The sequence below is a fragment of the Montipora foliosa genome, chromosome 12 (assembly GCF_036669935.1).
Source record: "Montipora foliosa isolate CH-2021 chromosome 12, ASM3666993v2, whole genome shotgun sequence".
Lineage (NCBI taxonomy): Eukaryota > Metazoa > Cnidaria > Anthozoa > Scleractinia > Acroporidae > Montipora > Montipora foliosa.
In genome coordinates, this window is record NC_090880.1 from 11381331 (window position 1) to 11405546 (window position 24216).

Below are 24216 nucleotides of genomic sequence, written 5' to 3' on the forward strand. Positions count from 1 at the left end.
GCAGTGCTGCCAGAAAACTCGCGCCTTTCAGACAACGACCTTCCCGGGCTTTCCATTTCCTTTATTGGTAAACCACTAAACGTTCTTCCCTCCTCTCGGAAAAAGTAAGCCCAGCTCGATTCTTGTCGGCATTTTCTGTATGTTGTTCTGCACTTCTCACTCTTTTCCCCAAAGAGATGTTCTCCTATCAAGTGACTATTCGATTACCCAATGGAAGTTGAGGGCTTGGCATGGCCTTCCTATGATGTTGGTTTCGTAGGAAAACAGCCACAAACCTCCCCCTCCAAAACAGACATCTAACCCAGGGTCCGAATTACTTGTGCATTTTGACCTGTTTTATGGATACCAGAAAGCAACGACCGCATGGTCTTGTGTATGTGTCAAGCATTATCTTTTCGCTTTCAAAAGTGCACATTTTGGAGAGAAAATGTATCCTACCTCGAATGTACATGTAATAATGAAAGCTATCTGCCCCCTAGTTTGCCGAAAATTTCAGCTACGGAAACACTAGTCACACCCTGTCGAACACAAGCCGCCATAGTGTTACATTCCTCACACCAGTCCTTGAATCTTTTTACTGAGTTGTTTTTCCCCTGCAATACATATTTTATGAGAAACGATGGCTTGTGATGTTATGGAGGTTGTTAATGGAAAAACTCCTTCATTTCTATTTCAAAAACAGTCGCAGGATAAAAAGTAAGACACCTGTTGGCAAAGAGATCTGACCTTAAAAATAGGTCGCCCACTGGCGACCAGTTGTGAAATTCTGGTCGCCAGAACTCAATTTTTTAGTCGCATTAGCAACCAGGAAGGTCTGGGCATCAACATCACTAACAGATGTCTGCTAACACGAAGCTGTACATGGCCAGGTTGGGGGACAATGTTTTCGCATTGGCGAGTGGCAAAGGCGAGTGCAACTAACTAGGATTTCATAAAAATATTCAACGTCCAAAAGAGAGTAGAACATACTGTGGGGGATTTCTTGTTATTCTAGTTGTTTTATTGAATTTGAATGAATGGAAGTGGATTGAAGTGAATAGGTGAGAGTTGTGCGATTCAAGCTTGTAGAAAAAGTAGGTGGCGCTAACTTAGGGAGTAGCTGGCGAGGTTTTAAGGTTGCCGGCTTTAGGTGGGGGCCTCTACACATTCTGGATGAATTCTTCATTGTTCCACCACCTCCCCCCCTCCCTCTGTGCAACAGCCATGCGTTAGATTCTTGACTTCATCGAGTTGAGTAGTTCCCCTCCCCCGAGAAAAACCTGCCCTACCAAAGTACTGGAGTTATGCTTTACTCTGTCCAAATGCAGGCTAGGCTCCCTGAGCATCATTTAATGAGAACCCGCACTGTCCTTTCCAATGGTCTCCAAAAGGCCTCGTTTTTCTGCGTGATCTCTCTGATCTCATCCGGGTCCTTACAGTTCGCTTGAAAGGTTCGCCACCCAGACGCCTGATAATGCAACGCATAACCAACCTAACCCACAGTCTCCAAACCATGGCAGGTCTTTTTCCTTAACAGGGAGCTCTGGAAGATGTTGTCTTGTGGCAACTTTTTCTTGACTAGTGGAATGTGATCGGTCTGTTCCCTCCCCCCACTCCCCGTTTGATCTGCTTACAAGTTCACCCTGATCCCTTTCGTCACTCATCTGTGCAATTCAGTCTCCTACGGCACGATTATGTTTATCTGGCAGCACTTGACAAGCTTCACATTGAGTCTGGCTGTCCCTTGGACCTTCTGGCAATGCCAGTCCTTCACAAAGTTTGAGGGGGATCAAGCTCTCCCATGGGAATGCAAGAAGGCTTGCCACCCGATCACCTCATCAGTTCTCCATAGCATCTAAGTGTACTAAGTTACAACCTTTTCAAATGTCTACCAAATGTTGACTCCTTTATGACATGGGCTGCACTTACCGTTTCATTTTTTGGCTTCTTAAGAAGCAGTGAATTTACCTGCAATGGCAATTTCGACCCTCAGTCCCATCTTGCTAGAACAGGCATTTCTTTCCATCCCAACATCCTTCACATTTGACACTGCAATTTAAAAGTCTAAAACTGACCCTTTCTGGGAGACAGCCAGGCTCACTTTTGCAAGGTCAAACTCAGACCTTTGTGCATCCTCTGCCCTGCAAGATTATACGCTCCAAACTGCAACTCAAGACCCTGGCCAGCTACTCTTCAGCTTCTCCTGTGGACCAAATCTCACCCAGACTTCACACACCAACAACTTATGGTCTCCCTTAAACCTCTGTGACAATGACAGCTCCTCCTCCACCTCTCACAGTTTTAGTATTGGTGCTGCTACAACCGGCGGAACCACTGGCATTTTCAACTGGCTCTTCAAATTCTGGGTCGCTGGAATTCTAACACATACCTTGAGCTTACATCAGGACTCCAAAGGAAACAATCTGTCCGTTTCCTCAGTCATTGGCCTCTTGCTCCTCCTGCTAACAACCCCCTGGAATCCTTGAGAGCACTTGAGTATCTCATTGAAACTTGGGTTTTTCTAACAATCGGTAATGATCTATGACAGTTCCTTGGATCACTTTATTCATATTTTGCTGTTTTTCACCTATGGGTACAGCAATCATGTTGGCATCCCCCTGGAAGCCTGCTGTGTGTGTTTGCACTCCCCCCACCCTCATTTCTCCTCGATACAATTGCCTTTAATTCCCTTTTCAGCCACATGCCAGCCATCACATGGGTGAAAGCACTATCCTAAGCTTAATGCCATGTTTCTCCTTTAAAACAAAAAAGAAAAAAAAGGCCCATTCGGCACTCGAGGGCTTTCTGTGACATTCTCTTTCCTTGGGCTTTCTGCCCTCTCAAGTTCATGTAGTACTATTGCAAATGACTATTTTGACAGAAATGTTTTGCACGAGGGTCCTATCGTATCCCCTCCAGTCAAATGTGTTGTGCGAGGATCCTATCCCCCCCAGTCGAATGTTTTTTGCGAGGGTCCTATCCCCTCCAGTCTAATGTTTAGTGCAAGGGTCATATCCCCTCCAGTCAAATGTTTTTGTGCGAGGGTCCTATCCCCTCCAGTCAAATTTTTTGTGCGAGAGTCCTATCCCCTCCATTCAAATGTCTAGTGCGAGTGTCCTATCCCCTCCAGTTAATTGTTTTGTGTGAGGGTCCTATCCCCTTTAGTCTCTATGCGATGCCCATTGGCTTTGGCTTTTTAGCTCATGTCGTACTTTCAACCCCTATCTCCACTCGTTGGTTCTCTCCTTTCACCTTTGGGGCAGGCAATGTTTGCTTTTCGCTATTGCAACTCCGTGGAGATGGGGTCATTTTTTCTCCCTGTCAAATTGGGAGCAAAACCACTAGATGGGCTTTGCACAGGGCACTCCTCGTTTATCTCGGCGTTTTGTGCGGGGAATTGCTGCCTGCGGCACCCCTTCAGCCCTGTACTGAAGCCCCGTTAGGGAGGGGGCATATTGTTACTTTGCTGGACTGGGTTAACTTGGTCCCAGGACATTATGCCAGCAACTATGCCCACCTTGCAATACAGGCATGAGGCACCCCCTCGGCTAGTTGCCGAGGCCCCTCATCCAGTGGTCCACACTGGTGGTGGGTATTATCCGCGCCTTGCCAGTACATTCCCTGCCCCTCGTTTACGCCCAAGTTGTGTGTATTGTCTTTTATTGTGCACCAAAGCATTAATCCAAATAATACAGATGGCCTCCAGCCTAACCTTGTTTTTGTTCAAGCTATAATTGCCATGCCTTCTCCAACTGACAAATCAGTCATCAGCTACCTCTGAATCAGCAAAATTCTGCCCTCAGCTTAGTAGCATCACCCAGCGAAAAAGGAGGCTATTACATCACTGCACCAGTAGTCCTTCAAGTAGATGCATCGGACTATGGTCTAGGAACTGCCCTCTTACCGCGTAGTGGCAACAGTCTTCGTAAAACCTGACGACTACATCCCATTGCATTCTGCTCCAAAGGCCTGAACCCGAAAGCCCTCATCTAGGCGCCAAAATGCCCAAATAACATGATGCTTTTCCTGCAGCATTACAACTTTTCTGTGACATACAGAAAAGGTTCATCCTTACACTTAGCAGACGCCCTGTCCAGAGCCCCACCTCAAGACAAACCTGCCACCCCCTCCGTGCCTGACACCTTTCATGTTGCTCATTTAGGCCCCACCTCACCTACCCTAACTAAAACAACTTGTGAGCAACTATGCAAGGCCACAAGACCTTACACAGCCTTGCAGCTACTGCAGTATTACATCTCTCACAGTTGGCCACCTACTAAAGAACACCCATCGACTCCAGGCCGTCTGGCACTTCCATGAAGCACTCAGCATGGCTGATGGTGTCATTCTCAAGTCTACCTGTGCCCTCGTTCCTACCTCTTTCCGACCAAGCATGCTGAAGAACCCACAGAAGAACCTACAGAAGAACACGCTCTTATTACAATGGCAAAATTGTTGGTTTTACTTGCACAGAACAATGAACCTATTGTTTTGTGTTTGAGCAGCAACCCATGCCAAAAAGGTGTAAAAAATTGTTATATCAACAATATGCTCTAGACAGGGTTGCCACGGTCAGGGAAAACTCAGGGAAAAACAAAAATTTTTCAAGGTCAGGGAAAAGTCAGGGAATTTTGCAAAAGGTCAGGGAAAATCTCAGTTGTTGTCAAAGTCAGTGAAAAGTCAGGGAATTTATCCTTTAGTAGTACAAAGCGTTCATTACAGAGGTGCAGAAGTACCACAAAGATGAATTTGTTGCCTACAACTCAGACCAAGGTCTTGACTTCTTTCTCTTGACTCTCATTGGAGAGAAGCCAGAGTATTCCAAACTGTGGGAAATTTTCAAAATCTTGCTTATACTTTCCCATGGTCAGTCATGTGTTGAAAGAGGGTTCTCTGATAATAAAGACATCTTAAGCAGCAATATGCAAGATCAAACCTTAATTTCCTATCGGATGGCATATGATGGTATCAAGAATCAAGATGGTCCTGTAGAAGACTCTGTAACGAAGGAACTTCTGGTATCTTGCAGGCATGCTCAAGCAAGATACCAGAGCTGCTTAAATCAGAAAACGAAAACAGAAGAGGCCAGTGAAAAAGAGAAGAGGAAGAAAGAAGTTCAGGAGGAGCTTTAGTCATCAAGGAAGAAGAAGGAGAGACTTGAGAAAATGGTTCAGGAACTTACTAAAGAAGCAGATGAACTTGCCACAGAGGTTGAAACAAAACACAAAATGGAATTGTTAGTGACACCAAATGCCATGCATTCAAAATCCCGTGAAAAACGTAAAGAGATTGAAAATGAAGAGAAGAATATTGATGGTTTGCAGGAGAAACTGAAGCTAATGTAAAAGCGGATTTGACTTATTTCATAATTCGCGTAATGCAAGGTCAGTGAAAATTGTTTTGAGGTCAGTGAAAAGTCAGGGAAAAGTCAGGGAATTTTTTTAGTTCTAATGAGTGGCAACCCTGTCTAGACTTTCTACCTATCAGGTGTTTTTTCAAGTGCTAAAAACTCCCTCGTTTAGCTACTGCAAAATGTACCCTGAGCCGATGAAAAAACGCGCATAATTAGTATCAGTACAGGCATCAATGGGGTAAGATTAGCCCATTGTATCTCTTAAGCAAGCACCTAATCACAGTGGATCATAACATTGGCATCTATGAATTAGATCGGCTAATCAAGACTCAATCCACCTAACCTGCAATCAGGCTCTATTTTAGTTTCGCGTGGTACGTAATGTGGAGTTGGCGAAACGAAAAATAGAGCCTGACCAAATTCCTCTTTGAAATTCCTTCCGCTCTCTTTTTTTGATTGATTGACATGTCCTTCATCGGCCAATCAAATTTACTTCCATTACACCAATACACGCGTGGACGGCAGATTCACGCTAGTTTGTTTTGACCACAGTTAATTACCGTGGGAGGAATATTATAAACGAATTTGAAAGTTACGTTGGCTTTAATTTGAGAAAAACACATTTAAAGCATGGAGAATGTTTTCGACGACTTTATTGCGGCAAAGGCCGGTGTAATTCTTCCTCTGAACTTCACTGAATGTGCAATCTTTTAAGCTTGACATCTTAATTTGTAATTGAGATAACCTAGCATTCTGTGGTTGGATGGTTTGGCAATAGATTTTTAAAGAAAAAAAAAAGAGAAATACATTATTCCTTTAATGTGCTTGCCCATGAAGGTTTCTTTGGTGATTTTTTTCGGGTAATATCTTCAGTTGCAGTCTATTTCTAGAATTGCACACAGTAAAATCATGATTTTATCAGCATCTCCTCCTGTCTCATCCAGGAAACCAATATGCATTGGCTTTCATTGCCATTTGAAAGAACCAGCTATTTAGCTTTCAAAACATCAGGGAAGGTTTGTGGCAAAGTACTTTCAACCACATGGCCACAGAGCGCGACAACGGAATCGCTAATTTCACTCTTTCCAGAGATTCAAACCCGATTCTGGACAAGTTATGAGATGTTTCAGATGGCATATCTCCATTTATACAAATAAAATCAAGTTGCACCGTCCACGGCATTGTAAGAACAAAAGGCAGCAAATTTTTTCGTACACTTTTGGCGGATTAGTCTCGAGGACTTCGCGAGAGCTCCGCGCAATCGCGATGGCATTTTCACTTCCGATGTTTCAACAGCCAATCAGATCACGAGTTTGGTCGGCCAAAATGTGTAGGCTTCTAGCAGGGACGGATGATAGCATGACTTCAGCAGGTTCCTGGTCATCACTGCAATTTCTTTTCTCAGCAGCTTTCTCTCATTGGCGAAATTCTTAGAACACGGGATTCTGCGGTATAGCTCAGCGTCCATTCCATCGTAGCTAGATCATTTGCTCATTGATTAGGTCAAAGATGTTAGGTGGAATTTAATCTATTGGGCCAGTCAGAAGGGATTCCTCTCGTATTTCAGCAGCCAATGGATGTTTTTTCCAGCTCCTCCAATACTTCTCGTGAGGGCGTGCTACTTTCTCGATCCAGAAGCTTGATCGTTGCTGTTATTTTCCCTTGCATAACGAGTCTTTCAAAAATCCTATCTTCATTTGATTTGGCTTTTCTTGAGGATACAAACTTTTCTTGACTGTATAAATTGCACTTCTTTCATTAAGAGATTTAGATCTCCCTGTTTCCAGAGAGCTAGTCTGCGTTCAATCGCTGCACTGTGTTCCTTGCTCTTCAACGTGCTTGATGGTTTCTGAAAAATCAGGGATGGAAGCACCATAAATGCTTTTAGTGCGATCGAATTCAGCTCGAGGTTGTAATTGAGCTGTTTTAGCCAGAAAGTCAATTTGTTGATAAACATCTTTACCGCCCTGCCCAACAGATTGTTGAAAATGTTCTTCTAAAATGCACAATTTCATCGTAAATGTTGATATCGTTGCTTAGGCTTTGATAACTGATGTTGCCCCACTTTTTCTCCTTTATCTTGGAAGGGAAAATGTCAAAATCTGGTAGATCTGGCTGGTACTTGCTCACACTGAATTCACTACTTTGTTTTGATTTCGGTGATCCCAGGGGAACCGTTCTCTCAGTTCTCCTTTGCTCTGTCATGTAAATTTGAGATACTTTACTTTTGCATAAATTTTCTTATGTTTCTCTGTTCACCATTGCTGTAATTATTTCCAAAACTTCTTGTTGGGTCTCTGTCACGAGTAATTGAACTCCTGCAGTAAGAAGCTGCAGCTCATCGGCTTCAGGTTGTGATGTTGATTTTCGTTCTGGTCGATTTTCTGTGGCGATATCTTTGTTTTGGCATTTTTCAAAGCTGCAGTTACAACTTGGCGAACACGTCTTCCCAGCCGATTTACATGCCTGGGCAAACAAACACCACGGCCTTTCTTTCTAGCACATTTCAACTTGCAGTCAGAAATTATATTGGCATTGGTGGAGTTTGTCAATTCGTCCAGTTGTGTTGCTTCAGACATGGCTACACTCCATGAAAATTTGAACTCTTTCAGTGAATGAGATAAGATTTGTCGCTCATGAAACTTCAGTACAGGATCATGTTGAAAACATGAGAACAGAAACACAAGAGCAAAAACTAATCAATATGTACAAGTGTTCAAAGAATGTTTGAAAAAGGAGAAGAACGATTACACCAACAGAATTGAACAAGTACCTCACAGAGTTTACTGATTCGCTCTGTTAGATGCAAAGGCAGAAAAGATCATTATGAAGTCAACCAACAAGTTTATCATGTCTCGTCTCGAGCGTTTAAAGTGATTTGAAGAAAAATGACTACCCTGTGAGTATCATCAACGATAAACAATTTGAATTGTCAAGGAAAAGTCTTCAGTCAAAAAAAAAAAGCTGAAAAAAGCAGGCATAGCTGAACCACTGAAAAGAAATGGATGAGAATCCGACTGAGATTAAACTAATTCACAAGTTATATTTTACATTCTGTGCTGTTGATTTCTGATGTAAACGCCCTTTACATTAAAAGCTTAAATCTTTTATGAGCTTGTGACTTAATTGAATATGTGTGATAACAAAATCAATTGCCATTAATCCAGAATTTAAATCTCAGTATGCATAATTATAATAAACATTATATGCCATGAAAAGTATGTCCATATGGTATTTATGCACTCGTTGGTATGTATCAGAAATCTCACTCTTTCACTGCACTCATTCGTTTGATTTCTGATACTGGTGCGTAAATACTGTACTGACACACTTTCCATGAAGTATTCTCTAGGCACTGGCAACCACATCCTTCATTGAAACCGAGCTAAATTATGTGCAGCCACTCCTCCATCTCTCCAAAGAATGCAAATGTAAAAATAATATACCGTAACTTAATAATATACAATGTAACTTGGGTATCATTTACAATATATGACCTCCTGAATAATGTGCTATTTACAATCTATGACCAGAGGATTAAACCACAAGACAAACAAGAAGATATATCTGTTCCAATATGCCTGGAGGTCAAGACCTTAGACAAACGATTTAAGTGAACTTGGAGCTTGAACAAAACTCTTGTAAATGCCTAAATTCACAGCTAAGCAACACTATACGTGACACAATGAGACACTACACTCAATGAACTTAAAACTAAATTAAGCAATAAACTACCACAAACACATTTGCATTTATAATACATGTATTGTGATTCTGATTATCATAAAAGATGGTATGCAATGGCTACACTTTTCTGCGATGGAACATGCTCTAAAATGGCTTTGCGGAGAGATAAATGTATCAATAAATATTGTAAACAAGTCGCTTGCCTCTATTTGTTCTTTAGTTAAGAACTGTTATTTGCTTTTCAGTTGTTCAATATCTTAGCATGTGCTTGAACAAGAAATGGAAAGATGCAAGGTTTGTGTGGTCAAGGACTATGTGGAGTTCTAAATGTTTTCAATATTTGGATCAGTTTTTTGGTTTGTTTATCAAGTGTCAGTTTGTTTGTGAAGTTTTCTCCTCATCTTCTCTAATCCCCTTTTATGTGTCCCACCCCTATCCCTCCCTATGTTCCATTCTGTATGAGGAACTAGTTATAGCATCAGGGGAGCTCTTAATTGATGTCAGCAGCTTTAATATGCCTTTAACATGTTAATTCTGCATGTGATGCCAGTGTAGAACATTTTCATGACTTGTTTAGTGTCTTTCCATCTGAAACCTATGTTACAGGTTAAATTAATTTTGATTTCAGGTCAAAACAAGTTTAACCTACCCCTGTAGGTTGATTTGTACTTTCGTTGTGTTTGGTATTCATTACCATATAAATATCATTTTTATTTCATTGTGGCAGATTAAAAATTAATACTTTGTCTAATAATAAAAACAGTTGCACCTGAATTATTTTGATTCTCTTTTTTTATTTTTCCTAGTGTTATTAAAACTCTGGTTTTAATCTGAATTAGAGAGGTTGAAGGGGTGGGTCAGACCCGTGCAAGGTGCATCCCCGAGTTAGGTGGGAGTCGCTTTTGAGAGAGGAAAATTGGAGTACTCAGTCAGAGAAAAATCTTTGTGGTCAGGTTGAGATTGGCTGATGCTCAGCCCACTTACAGAGGTGGGAAGCATGGTTGTCATGACCACTTTGCCAGCCTGACTCCCCTAGTTGGCATAGTGGAAATTTATCTTATGTCACTAAGCGGCCATGCATGCTGGTCAAAGACAATAGAGTTCATACCCTGAGCCTCCAGTTGATGTGTTTGGAAGTGTGTTCAGAGCCGGGGTGCAAACAGAAGTTTTCAGTCCCTCAGGACTCAAAATGGTCGCCATGTTAAAAAGGCCCATAAACCATCATGAAAACAGCTGACTCTCCTTTTTTAAGAGGCACTCAAAATGCAAAGTGTCTGTACATTTAATTTGATTAGATGGCATTTTGGGGCAAGTACTCATTAAGCTTTATCTTATCTTACACTTCTTTTTAGATCTGAGTCATCTCCCACTCTTCAAACAGCTTTCATGTGGGACTGTTTGGTTACAATCAAGACCATTATTGCTTTTCTACAAAAATTAAGCATACAAAAAAATCTGTGTTGCAAATTAGACCAGCTGACCCTGTCACATGGCCAGATGGAAAACACACCTCTTCCAGCAGATTGCAGAAACCAAATTTGTAGTAACCACCATGAAGATACAAAACCTTTGAAGGATATCATGATAGAAATGCTATCTGACCTTTGTGCAGTGATGTTTGATGGTACAGTACTTGTTTTTAGCTTGCATGTGCTCTGTAATTAAGCAAGTCATTACAACTGGAAAGTCACAGTGTTGAATTGAACAATTTCAGAGAAGTGTTTTGTCCAGGAAAAAGACAGGAAGTTTAAGCTTTTTCAATCCACCAGTACACGTTTTTTGTACTCAACTGGACAAAGTAGTTTTAATATTCTTTAGTCATGTGTGGTAAATATCCAGTACTCTAATACTATCAGGTTAATATAAATGTACTTTTCACTTGTGAAGCCCTTATTTGTGGTTTTAATGTTACTTGTACTTGACTTAAACATAATTTTGCTCTTGACTTGAAGATCAGTTCTTCCCAGACTGTCGAATCACAGCAGGAATGGCCATCCTTGTTGTTCTGAAAGTCTTGTGCCCTGGAGATGCCTTTGTCCCTACAGTATGTACCATTACTTTGTGACCATGTTAGCCTCCCTGACTAGTAGAAATCCTTACTAGCTACATGTAGGACCCTAGTAAGGTGCTGATAGAATCATGTTTAGAGTATTTTTTAGGATCCTATTGTAACATCTCCATTGTACCATTCTACTTACTATAGGATCCCAGAAGATTGTAAAGGATCTCTCTTTACGCTATCCAGGATTTTGTTTTTATAAGTATCCTATCCAAAAAACTTGCTTTGGATACCCACCTTGGTTTCCAAAACAAGAGTTTATTAAAGGAGTTCATATCAGTTTTGCTGGTTCTTTTTCACTTTGATATATATATATATATATATATATATATATCTATCTATATATATATACATACATATATATATATATATATATAATAATATCACGGTTATGAAACACACAAGGAACATCATGATACATTTCAAGAAGTTGACTGTCACATTGAAAGACAAAAACTAAAAATAGTGGTGATGTATATGGTACAAGCAATGATAGTTAAATTTTTGATACAATTAACAAAATTCATGTCACAGCTGTTCAAAAAGAAGAGGAGGATTTTGTAGGAAAAATCTGTAGGGATGCATATACCGGTAGTGTAATGGACATATATCACTAATGGACTGCATCCCAGCGCTGCATTCTTGAATCCCAGCATGCAAGTTCCAAAGTTCACTCAGCTCTCCCAACTAAAAACGAGCACCAGCTCTACTTGAGACAAGTTGTGTGCAACAGGATAGGATTCTTGACACCCATACTGCAATAATTATTAAAGGTTACTGTAGAAGCCATAGAAAATAAATGCAACTTTCAGTTTGCCTTATCTATCACATGCCCTGCCTGGAAAGAGGGGTCCTGATATCCTGAGATTATAAAATAACCAAATAACAAATTTGTTGTTATACCGTAGCTTCCGACTAGGTTAATTATGGGAGCTTTTCGGATACATTGTAAATAAGATGAAAACACAGGGTACCGGTATGTTTCACTTTACAGCAAAATAGTCACTGTCAGACATTTTTGAGGGGAATGAAAAAACATTCTTTTAAACTTTTGCAGTCGTATATTAAAATGTGATGTTGATTTGCCATATCAGGTTGGAAAGTTGATATTTCCATCTCATGTTAAGCCTGGAGAGACAATTCAATCTGTTTTGGATGATCCCAAGATAATGTCTATTTTTCAAACATCTAAAGGTAAGCACCATCATTTTTACATAAGACAAAAAAAAACTTTGAATTTTGCCTCTACTCCACAGCAAAAGGCACAGTATAACAGAATGGGAAAATAATCAGCTACATATCTAGTACATTATAGAAAAATGCAAAGCAAAGGTCTCAAGGGCAAGGTACATGTAGAGTGCCTTGAACATTCGGCTCTCGACTCCTTAGAGGACCACTATTTTTAATGAAAGTGCCTTGATGGTTGATGGTGAGGAACTGGGGTTTCCAGTTAACCTTGCTGTTGACGGCATAAGTGTTTTCCTTTCCAAAAAGAACAGAACTCATTCATTACAAAAAAACCAAAGAAACCAAGTCATATTACAAGCGTGCACGCACATACACACAGGAACGAAGGAATCAGCAAACTAATTAAACAAACAAACTACATTCTATGCAAACACAATGATGCAACAATACATTCTTGTTAGAAATGGGCTTAAATGAACTGCATCCTTCACCGAAATGCAAGGGTTCATTAAGTGAAACACCTCTTACTAAGTCTTGCACTATATTGTATCCCAACAGTGATTCTAGTAAACTATACATCACGGTTAGGTCGGTGTAAGCGGATCCAGGTCACTAGGATCTCTGGATGAACCATGAGAGGGTGGCTGTTGATGATTGCTTCTGAACAATTCATCGTCAAGGGCTTAATCATGTTCTCACTTGTAACAGAGTACATGTAAGATAGAACCCACGGAATGAATGTGCCGCACGTAATATTGGGGTCACCATGGACGATAAGATTAATTTCGAGAAACAGGTGCCATCCATCTCTAAGTCCTCCTTTTATCATATAAGAAACATTGCTCGCATTAGAAGATTCCTCTCTGAGGAAATCACAAAGGCCCTTGTCCATGCATTTGTGACATGCAGGTTGGATAACTGCAACTCGCTTCTCTGTGGCTTGCCGAAGAATCAGATTGAAAAGCTTCAATGTGTTCAGAACTGTCACAGTGCTGCTTGTCTAGTGGTAAATGCAAGACGACATGATCACATAACACCTGTACTTAGAGATCTTCATTGGCTGCCAGTGGAACAGCGACTTATTTTTATTATTATACATTGAGCTCACTATCTCTTTCCTGATTGGCCGAAAGCCTACAGTGAATTTTCGAAATCAGCGCCCGTGACGTCATAACTGCAGATTATACATTAATCATGTCAAGATCAGCCAAGGTCACGGGTAATCATGTCATGTATGACCGCAGTGCATGATTTCTTAGGGTAATCATGTCAAGTTCGCGCGCTTTGTGTTGCTTGCTGTCAGTGAAGAAGCACAACAATGACTTCTAGGTTTGCTTCAATGTATAATAAAACAATTATTAGATTCGGTTTTTGTGATATCCAGAATAATCAAGGTCTCGGTAAGGGTTATCAGCCTCAGCCTTCGGCTTCGGCTGATAACCCTTACCTCGACCTTGATTATTCTGGATATCACAAAAACCTCATCCAATAATTGTTTAAAATTTTACTCTTTACCTTCAAAGCTCTAAACGGTTTAGCTCCTTCTTATTTGAGTGACTTGGTTAAGTTTTATGTCCCTGAACGTAATCTCAGGTCATCTTTTCAGAAACTGTTAGCAGTACCTTTTTCTAAGACAAAATCATATGGTGACAGAGCTTTTTCCATTTGCGCACCAAAGAACCTCCTGTCCCGACATGTTTTAAGATATCGCTTCTAAATTTTCAGTTCTAATAGATGATTGTACTACCCCAAATACGCTGTGAAAATTTTTCGTTTGTCATCGGAGACTGATTTTATGGCGCTTTTTCTGCCCAAATTAAGTATGAGATTAGAGTTTCGACTTTGGTGCATGATATTTTCTTCAATTCTAAACATATCAAAAATTCCTTGCACAGCATTGGAGTGCATTCATTTGTGACTAAGATGCAACAAAGTGCAGTTATTTTTGCAATAAAGTGAAGGGATAGGCGCTTCTGCAGCAGACTCGGTCGTTCTGAGTTTGATGCCTCAAAGCTAAAAGGCAATATTAAATACCAAAAAACCAAAACTTCATTCAAATAATTCAATCTATAAGCTTTAATATCTGATATATAGTTTGACCCTATCCAAAAAATAGCGGTGCGACAATTTCATTTCTCTGTGGACACCTCATTTTCCTTTACCAAGGCCTTAAATATCAAATTAAAGCACTTATATTAAACTACAAAACAAGTTATAAAGGTCTTTATGCAATTTTCAAATTAAAAACGAGATTGCATTAAGCTGGTCTATTTCATAATGTCGCGATTTTCAAAGAATTTCAGAATTTCCCTGGGTCACTGATTAACCTCGTGTTATTACTTATTGAGTTCTACGATGTTATAGCTTTATGAGCTGAAGAGTTTTTAACCATGTCAGTCTTAGGTTTAGGGAGCGTTAGTCGTTTTTTGTCATAAGTTATATTTTGATGAGTTCCTTATAAATACTGATAATAAAGGTATCGGAAAGTAACCATAATACCCTTTGTGAGCGAACATCAGCAGTTTGTCTTTGTACATGGTTTCCAGTGATCTCCACCTTGTCATGGCCATGACTTCTTTGCTAGGTGTGTACCAATCTCAATTAAGAATTATTTTTACAGCTCTAACTTGCATTGATTCTAAGTTAGAAAATTTGGTTTTGCCACACATACCCCAAATTAAGATTCCATATGTTGCAGATGGTGGGGTAAAAACCTATTCTGGCCTGCCTGGGAAGAAAGTGTAGGGATTTCAGTAAATTCAGTTTTTGAGAAGAAGATTTAATCAGTTCATTTAAATGCCTGTCCCACTTTAGTTGGTTGTCCATTTCAACACCGAGACTTCTAGTAGAGGTTACTTCATTGATGAGATGGTCTCGTAGCAGTATGGTTTGCTTGGGTCCATTGAACTGCTTCCGGTTCAGCAACTTGAACGTAGTCTTTCTGGGATGGACACCAGGTGTACAATTTGGCAAGGACTCTGTCAAGGGTAAATACCATCATATCATAGGAAGGGCCAGGACATAAGGAGTGGTTGTCCTCGTACATGTGTATTTCGGCGTCACCATCATCATCCACAGTTAGGTCTGGCATGATCATCGTGAAGAATAGTTTCGAGGACTTTACGTCTGTTGCATAGCAGCCTCTTCTGGTTCTTCTGAATGTAAGCTGTCCTCCATGGAAAAGTTCCTCCTCAAACATCACAGTGCCCAAAATTCACTTTTGGGTCTGGTCTTCCACAGGACCAGTAGGGTTAAAATTTACTGGTCCATCACCAAACCTACTGGTCACTCTTATAATTTTCGCTTTTTTAAAAACGTATGTTATTTGTGCTTGCCAAGTGAATAAATGAAACTGCAATGAAATAAACGCAACCATTAGTGAGTTACAGTACGATTTCACAGTTTGGCTGCAAAAATAGATGTATAAATAATTATAGGGTTACTATCATGGCCATTGCTATCTTAGGCTTAGATTACGGATCCTTTAAGCAAGGCCTTCGCATTCTTTGTGAGGTTTGGTTTCAATGCAAAACTGCTCTTGCAGCTGTGAACTCCTCAGGAATTGGACCATTGAGGCAAATGTTCATGAGCATGTCAACAGTGCCAACATCGAGTGAGTTTCGATACTCTGACTTGAGTCTCCCCATACAAGAGAAGCCCCTTTCACAGCAACATGAGGATACTGCCACTGCCAGGCAAATCTCAATCACTATCAACACACGAGAGAGATTGCAATCATCTGGATGCACCTTTGTGAACACTTCTACCCAGAACTCAGCCGGACTTAAACTTGTTTTATGCCAGGTCTAAGTCAAAACCATTGCTGCTGAGGACTTCCTGAAAGTGCTGGGCCACAGTAACCAATTCTTGTTCTCCGTACAAACCTAGATCAATTCTATCCCTTGGCCAAGACTTCTGATTACTGATAACAACACAAGGTTTTAGTATTGTGCAACTAAAGTCTTGGAATCTTGAGGCCAGAAATTGCTTAGCCTCACTGACGATTACTCCTTTGCTTTGCTCAAACATATATTCTATATGTGTTGTTCCTTGAAAGACCGACCCCTTTGAACATGGTTCCATCTCCAACTTCTTCTTGAAAGCCAGATGTCTTCCAGATCGTCTTTGCATATTCTCTAAGGTCTGGCTAGCTTCCTCAGTTTCAGCTTTCACCTGTCAAATAGAGATAAAATGCTTTTGAAAAGTAAGTGAGATCCTCGATATTTCGTCTAGAATGTCCCACATCAAATGAAGGTGAAACTGGAATTGGTAAGCTTTCTTGCCAAGTTCCTTCCCTGCCCTTCCATTTGTGCCGAAGCATCTCTAGCTTCTGCTGTCTGCTCAAAGTGAGAAACGATTGCTGGAGGGTTCTTTTGCAACAGAACAGGTAAGGCACGCAGCAAATGGAGAACCCAGCAAGCTCCACTGCCCTTAGTTGGCTTTCCAACCTTTATTTCCATTGCCTTTGCCAATTCTTGCAATTATCTTAAAGCCTTCGGGGAGTACTTGTAATGTTTCCAACAGCCATTTAAAAGTTCCTTGATGCTCATCATGCTTTCGTTTGACTTCAAGGTGTCACTGAATGCCACTTCTAAATTATGGGCTACACAGTGAATCCCAATCAGTTGAGGTGCATCTTGTTTTATTAGCGAAATTACACCACTATTCTTACCCATCATTACAGATGCGCCATCATTGCCTGTGCTTATTAATTTCTGCATCCACTGTGGGTCAATGGTATCCATAGCGGACTTGATTGCCTTTAAAATTCCTGGTGCCTTGGAACTTTCAACCTCTTCCAGCCCAACATACATTGTTTTTGGAGCCCCACCCGATACAAATCTCTCGTACATGTACACAATTTCTTCTTCCAAACATGAGACATCCGTTGCTCCATCAGCCATAATAGATATAAACTTACATGTAGCAGCACGTAAAGAATCTTGGAGATCTGCCTTGAAAGTATGAGAGATGTGTTTGCAAAACTCTTTACAAGCGAGATCATTCATTTATGTGTTTCCAAGGGAAAAACCATCCTTTCTTTGTAATGAACACAACTGTGGGAAGACAGAAAACGAAAGTTTTAAATACACTAAATAATATGCTGTGTTAAAAAGAAATTCAATTTTCTTAAACGTTTCTTCATCAAGTCTGGTCAATGGAGCAGGAATGGGTCTTTCCTCCCTTGGCCTCTCGCTTGCACGTTTCACTGCTGAGCTCATCGCATGCCCTTCACTTGCCTCATGTGCTTTTATGCTGTCCTTTTGGAAATTTTTTGTTCCGATCTTCAGGGAGTATTGCATATTTTTGCTATTCGGAAATTCTCTACAAAACTCAGCTATTTGTATTTATCCTTCCATGACTCCTGGAACTTGCGTGTTTTTTTGTTTGGGGCAGGTGTTTCAATCAGATATTGTGTTAATTTCTTTATCATCTGATGATTGCTTTCCTCCAAAGAAAGAGTACAGTGAGCCTTGCACCTGTTTCTGCTTCGACATACTTTTGCTCACGGTTTAATTCACCAAAGGATAATACATTAAGATACAATCACAATCAGACCTCGAAACGAAAGGCGGTCATATTGAATCCCACAGTGCATTTTGTTTCAAGTAGAACCCAGACTAATTTGGCAAGAGAATGCCTAGCACATTATGGCTGTTCGTTTGGCAATTCTTCCTTTGTTCAGTTCTAGGCTTTTAGCACTTGTTGGTGCGATACAAAAGAAATCACGTGTATTTCTCAGAAAGTGATAACTTTGCTCGTCCAGAAGACTAGTGGAGAAGAAAACTACTCGTTTTCACAATTTTTTACTCGTCTTGGACAAGTGGACAACCGCCAACTGTTGATGTGTTCCACTCGAGTCGAAAGACGTCAGACGTGCCGTCAACTGAAACTGGCTGGGATCTGATAGAAAAATAAGATGCAAACCATGAGACAACAGAGGCTTTAAGACCAAAATCATCATGAAGTATGCGTAGAAGAAGCACACGGTCAACAGTGTCAAACGCAGCACTGAGATGGTGGAGGGTTCTGGGTGGAGTTGTGAGAGCTGACAAGCCCATCAAGATCTTCCTTCCAGAGGATGCCTCAAAAGATCTGATTCAAACAGCTCATGAATGATCTGCTTGAATGATGTTATGATGATGATGATGATGATGATGATGATAATGTTGATAGCACAAAAGCTGTCTAAATGATCTGAGTATAGACTTACAAGGTTGCTTACTGAAGTTAAGTTGGGAAGCAACGACACAGTGATCACACAAATAGGAATCAGCAGTGGATGAGCAAAGGAAATTATTGTCCGATGATCATGTTGATGAGTAGGAAATTTGATGTGTTGAACCAAGGCCGTAGACTCAAGCAGATCCACAAACTTAGCAGAGTCATGGTGTTCCAGGCAATCAAGATAAAAGTTAAAATCTCCCATGGTCATCAAGTTGTACGGGGAAAGAACAATTGACTCAAGAAAAATAGCAAATTCATTAAGAAAGACTTGAGATGTAACAGTTTGAACTTCAGAATAAGGCGGTCACAACAAGAAACGTGACAATAACCTTTGAAAATGCCATGAAAGTAATACATTGTATAATTGTTGTCGCTTTGAGGGGACATTTTATTAATAAAGGTATACTCAATGTTGATTTTTATTTTCTTTACAGATAGTGTGAATTTTTCTCACCTGTGTCTCTGTCGTGGTGTGCTTTCCATGGTGCCACTCCAGGCTTTGACTCAGGATACTGAGGTATCAATAAAAATTAATGATGTTTTTTTTTCATCAATGTTTCTTGGCATAATCAGGATAATTTTGAAGTCTGAGATATATTATTTTGTATTTAAATCAGGACACTTTTTTGATTGAGAATATCCTTGCTTTTTATCTTACTCTTACTGTTTATGACTTTCTTTCATAACAGTTCATTTTAAATGCCCAAGGGAACCTTGGAACTCTGATGTTTGATGCATTGTTCCCAGATTTGTGTTCACTATGTGATGGGTAGGTGGTGTGCTTGGTTTTCTTGTGTAGCTTGTCATGACATCCTCTGTTCAGTACTTTGGAATCCAGCAACGATTGAACCGATACAAATTCCATTTGACTTTAGTATGTTAAAAAGATTAATGTAGGAATTCTCTTTTTTGTGAAGTGAAAGTAATTTTTGGGAGACCACAGTTTTACTGATGATTTGATACTTTATTTTTAGCCTGAAGGAATCCAGCTCATGTCTTCTTGCTTTTCGAACCCTTACTCTTTGGGCTCATCAAGCTAGGTAAGGTGTACTACCCCTCACCTCCTGACACCTCTACTGCTTCCTTTACAAGGTCATTGACAACAATACTGTGACTTTCACCACTTCCAACTCCAATACAATAAGTGGCAATTTCTACCTCTACCATTTATTCGTTCTGTGGGTGGTGTAAATACTATTGCTTTAAATGCTTACTGCTATTACCTGGAGTGTGTCTGCAAACGTCCGTGGGACTGATACTGTGACTGTGAAAGAAGCGACTCGTACTACAATAAATGCCTAGGACTCCAGGTGTGACCACCACCAATATCTGATTGGAACAACCATTTATGTGAATTTTGGTTACGATGTGTTTAGAATGATATCTTGTTCACTTACGTTTAGGCAGATAGCTGCAAGTAGACAATGTCAAGCTTCTTGGATGAAAGAAATATTGAATGGCACATCACCAGTTGCTACTAAGCTCCTTAATTATGTGTGGACTAACTGGGATCATCCTGTAGAGGTATGCAGAACCCATGAAAAAAATTATGTATTGACTGTCTTATGGCTTTACCAAAATGCAATTATGTGTAGATGATCTGTAGACCAACTTAGGTGAAATCTAACTGAAGTATACAGCTGACAATTGCTTTGTTTTTTTATCTGGCTGTGCTATTTTATTCTTTGTCTTGATCACTATCAATTTCTATGCGTGAATTTTAACTCTTGGTTATGACATCATACGACCAACCGTCCGTACGATCAACTTTTTATGTAAGCCAATATGTGAAATGTCGCACTGCTGGAACCCAGCATGCTGCATTTGACTATGTTTCGTAAAACGACGAAGATATTTTTTAAGACAACCAAACAAGAGGCTAAGTATTTATTTAAATGTGTTCGAGGACGGGGAAGGAAGGGAAAGAGAGAGGAAAAAAGTAAGTAAGCAGGCAACAAGTTAGTGTTGCTCAATTTGAAAGAGGGCGACTGAGAGCACGAGAAAACAGGCGAAAGTGACTAATAACGAGAGAGACCGCAAAAAAGAGCCCAAATAAGACAACATTATAGTGATCAGCACAAGAAAACATGCTGAATAATGGTGACGAAAAACGGCGAAAAAAGCAAGAAAGAGCACGGGAAAATAGAGTAGCATATAGTTACCAGCAGGCAGCACTGGTCGCTGTAATAAATAATCACGGCGCCTGCTGAATTCCGGTGATGTCACTTTCGATTTTGTGCAACCAAAAGTACAATAATAAAACTGAACGTAGAAAAAATCCCCCAAAATGTTTGTCGCTGATCGTAACCTTTTATATTCTATATTCACGGTTCAAAATTAATGTTTTCATGTCGTAAATATGTTATTCTCGAGCGACCGTCCGGGAAACTTCCTTCTGCTCTTTCTAAAAGCTGTGTATCAATTTACTTTTGCATCAATATTTGTTTTTGCATAAATCAAGCTAACAAAATCTTTACCTTGCTGAGTTCGCATTTGTTAGCGTTAATAGTATTTTCGGTCCAATGCTTCTGTTTTACGAAGGGGTATATGTTTGAGGTCACCCATCCAGATACTAACCCCAGTGGACAGGGAAACTTAAGTAAATTTTAGTATTACAAAGCTGCTCAGAGGGCACGCTTCAACTTGTGGTGAAAGAAGTTGTGAGTGAGCTTGAAAATTATCAACATGTCAGCCCAGAAACTAATGTTTCTCAATTCCCATTTATTTTCTTCAATCTTTCTGGGTTCAGTACTTTGCTAGTAACCACATGTATTCTCAGGCTATTTACCCCAGACTTCTACCATGGCACTACGTATGCAATAACGTGCACTGTTAGAACTACATATTACGCAAGGACAACTTGAATCTCCTGGAAGACAACACACAGCTCAGTTGACATTTTATATGGAATAAATCGCTGTGTTATGTCACTACCACACATAAGCAATGCGTGTTTATTTTTTCTAAAGAGGTCAGGAATTTCTTCTTTCTGACAAATGATTAATTAATAGGCCGGTAGCCAGGTGTTTAACCTCAGAAAAGGATCTGTTTCGTCGTACGAACGTGTGAGGACCTGTGAGCCAGGGCCTCTGATGGTATGACTTCTGGGTGACCCCTTAAATGGTCTTAATGACCCCCCAACTTGAAAAAAATTGTCTGGAACGGTGCACGTACCACAGGCAACCCAGTGTACCCTCACGGAGGGTCTAGTTGGTATTTAGTTCATTATTCTTTCCTTAAATGCCACACAGATCAAGGAAATAGTAACTTATGTTTTACCGGTAATTTGTCCTTGCACCAAGTCCTTGTTTTTTCACTAGGTGAACTTACTGGGCGGATTGATAACAAAGCCGACAATACAATGAGACACTAAGATCCTAAACAATAAACAAGCTCAAGTCTTTAAGCAAAATGAACAAAATGTCACTTAGAAACAGTCACTCAAATATCTGAGAGGACATATTTTTCCTGTTCAATAGCCCTGGGGCATCAGGAAGTTCTGTTGTAGTAGGTTCAGTAGGCGGTTTTACTTCTAGTGTTGCAGTATGCTCTTCCACAGGCTGGATCGAAAATTTTGGCTTTTTTTCCCTTTGATGAATTGATTTCGGGAACTTCTGAAAAAGTAGACGATGATTGATCACACGATCTCTGTATCAAGTGATCCAGATGCCAGAGAGATAACCACATAAACATCTGTAGCATTAACAATAGCCTCTCTGCATAATTATTATTGTAACTACAATTTTACAGAACGCGTTTCTTTATTGTTAATTAAGGCTCTTCTTTTTAAGCATTTTTTGTAGATTCGTGGCAGATCAACTGGTTGTCTTAGCTATGCCTCTCTGGTATATTATTATCAAGAGGCCCTTTTTTAATGGTTTATTTGACAATTATTCCATGAGCGCACGTTGGATATGATGTGTCTTCCAAGCGCCAAAAATTTTATCCTGCGCGATATTTGCTGCATTCATTTCCATGTAGGGTCAAACGCGGCTATAATGGCTGGTAACCGAGATCCAATGAACCAATGAGAAAGCTAGAATTGCATTATCCGAGGCTGAGAATTTAATAAATCCTTTAACCCTGTTTAGTAGACACTTTTTTCATGTATGTGGCTCTACCCAAGTTTTTTAGTTGTCAGGCACCAATATTTACGATTTAAGCCACCCCTGAAGTCAGTTTTCAGTCCTAGAATCCCTGTGAAATGCATTTTCGGGCATTCCATTTCCCTAAAGGGCTGAGTCCTTTGGATCCACGTCGTTTACTTTGCAAAAATGGGCTACTTAGAAATTGAAAGAAACCCTTGAAAAACTTGGTCTCCTTCCATCTTGTACGCTTTTTGACGTGTAAATCAGGCCTCTGCTTTTGCGACCAATTTCGCGGTGCATGAGATCCAGTCTTGCCATCTCAAGGGTAATTTGGTATCGGCTCAAAAACAGTACTCTGTTTTCTAAACTACCTTCTTTCAACTTCTTTCCGTCGACGATTTGGACTGCTCTTTCGACAAGCTGGTTTGACGAGGGATGATGGGGTGCAGTTCCGACGTGACGAATTCCATTTTGTTTCAAGAAATTTCCAAACTCGTGCCTCACAAAGTTGCTGCCATTGTCTGTTGAAGTAGTGTTCATTGGAAATGCTTCTATCCACTTGGAGTGTGCATCAACCACTACCATGAACATTTTTTCAATACATTTACCCGCATAGTGTACGTGTAGGCGAACTCAAGACTTACAAGGCCACTCGCAGGGATGTTGGAGGGCTTCAGGACGTAAACTCCTGTTTGCTTGACAGACCATGCAGTTCACACTTTAATCTGTAAATCAGAGGCCATCCTTGGTCACCGTATGTAACTTGCCAGTGACTTCATATGACAAATTCCAGGGTGTCCCAACTTTTTCTCTCTGGCTTTAGGGGGTATTGCAACACGATTTCCCCAAAGACACCCTTGTTGAATGTTTAATTCTTGTTTCCCTGTGGAGTATGATTGGAATGCCTCATCTGTGATAGTGTGAGGCCAACCTTGTACAAACTTTACTACTTGAAGAAGTTTGACATTAGGGCTGGTTCCTTCTTGGATTTCTTTAACAGCCACTAGTGCGGAATTAAGAAATCCCATCATCCGGACTGTCTCAGCCAGTACAGGCGTCATCCGGGCCGTAACTGGCAAGGGCATTCTACTGGGAGCACCAGCATTGCAGTGTTTCTTCCCAGGCTTGTACTTCATGGTGTAGTTGTATGCAGCAAATGTCAATGCCCAACGTTGGATACGATCAGCTGTGATGGTAGGTATAGCCTTCTCATATTCAACTCAATTAAGAGGCTTGTGTTCATGCAGTCTCTAATGTAAACAAAATAACAGCAAGTGCTTCTCTCTCCGGATTTTAGTAATTCCTCGCTGTTATTGTTAGGGTTCTGGATGCAAATGAAAGTGGATGCTCTGACCCATCCTCCATACTGTGCGAAAGAACTTATCCTGAACCATCACACGTCAATTTCAGCTCCTTCTTGTCATCATCGTGGACTAACAGTTTTTAAGACCTGAGGAACGACCTAGATCGTTCAGAGGCCACCTACCTGTTCTTTTCCCAGTGCCAGTTAGTCTGGTGGTTGAGCAATTTTTGTAGTGGGGCCATCACGCTCGGTAGACTTCTGGTTGTAATTGATCATCCTCAGACTTGAACTCTGACACGTTCTTTGGAGGTGGCACTTTGGTGATGACATC

General features: G+C 40.5%; 1 protein-coding gene across 4 annotated transcripts in view; it reads left to right on the forward strand.

The window, feature by feature from the left end:
- LOC137979055 (tRNA (32-2'-O)-methyltransferase regulator THADA-like) overlaps positions 1–24216 on the forward strand; it is a 94978-nt gene that overhangs the window by 25120 nt on the left and 45642 nt on the right. For all 4 annotated transcript variants that reach the window (XR_011118253.1, XM_068826220.1, XM_068826222.1 and 1 more), the window contains exons 7-14: positions 9265–9313; positions 10372–10643; positions 10972–11063; positions 12173–12272; positions 18929–19011; positions 19184–19263; positions 19469–19534; positions 19898–20018. Coding sequence is in view for 3 of the 4 variants with exons in the window: in XM_068826220.1 (XP_068682321.1) it covers positions 9265–9313; positions 10372–10643; positions 10972–11063; positions 12173–12272; positions 18929–19011; positions 19184–19263; positions 19469–19534; positions 19898–20018 (863 nt within the window). In the remaining variant the exon portion in view is untranslated. The remainder of the gene's footprint in view (positions 1–9264; positions 9314–10371; positions 10644–10971; positions 11064–12172; positions 12273–18928; positions 19012–19183; positions 19264–19468; positions 19535–19897; positions 20019–24216) is intronic.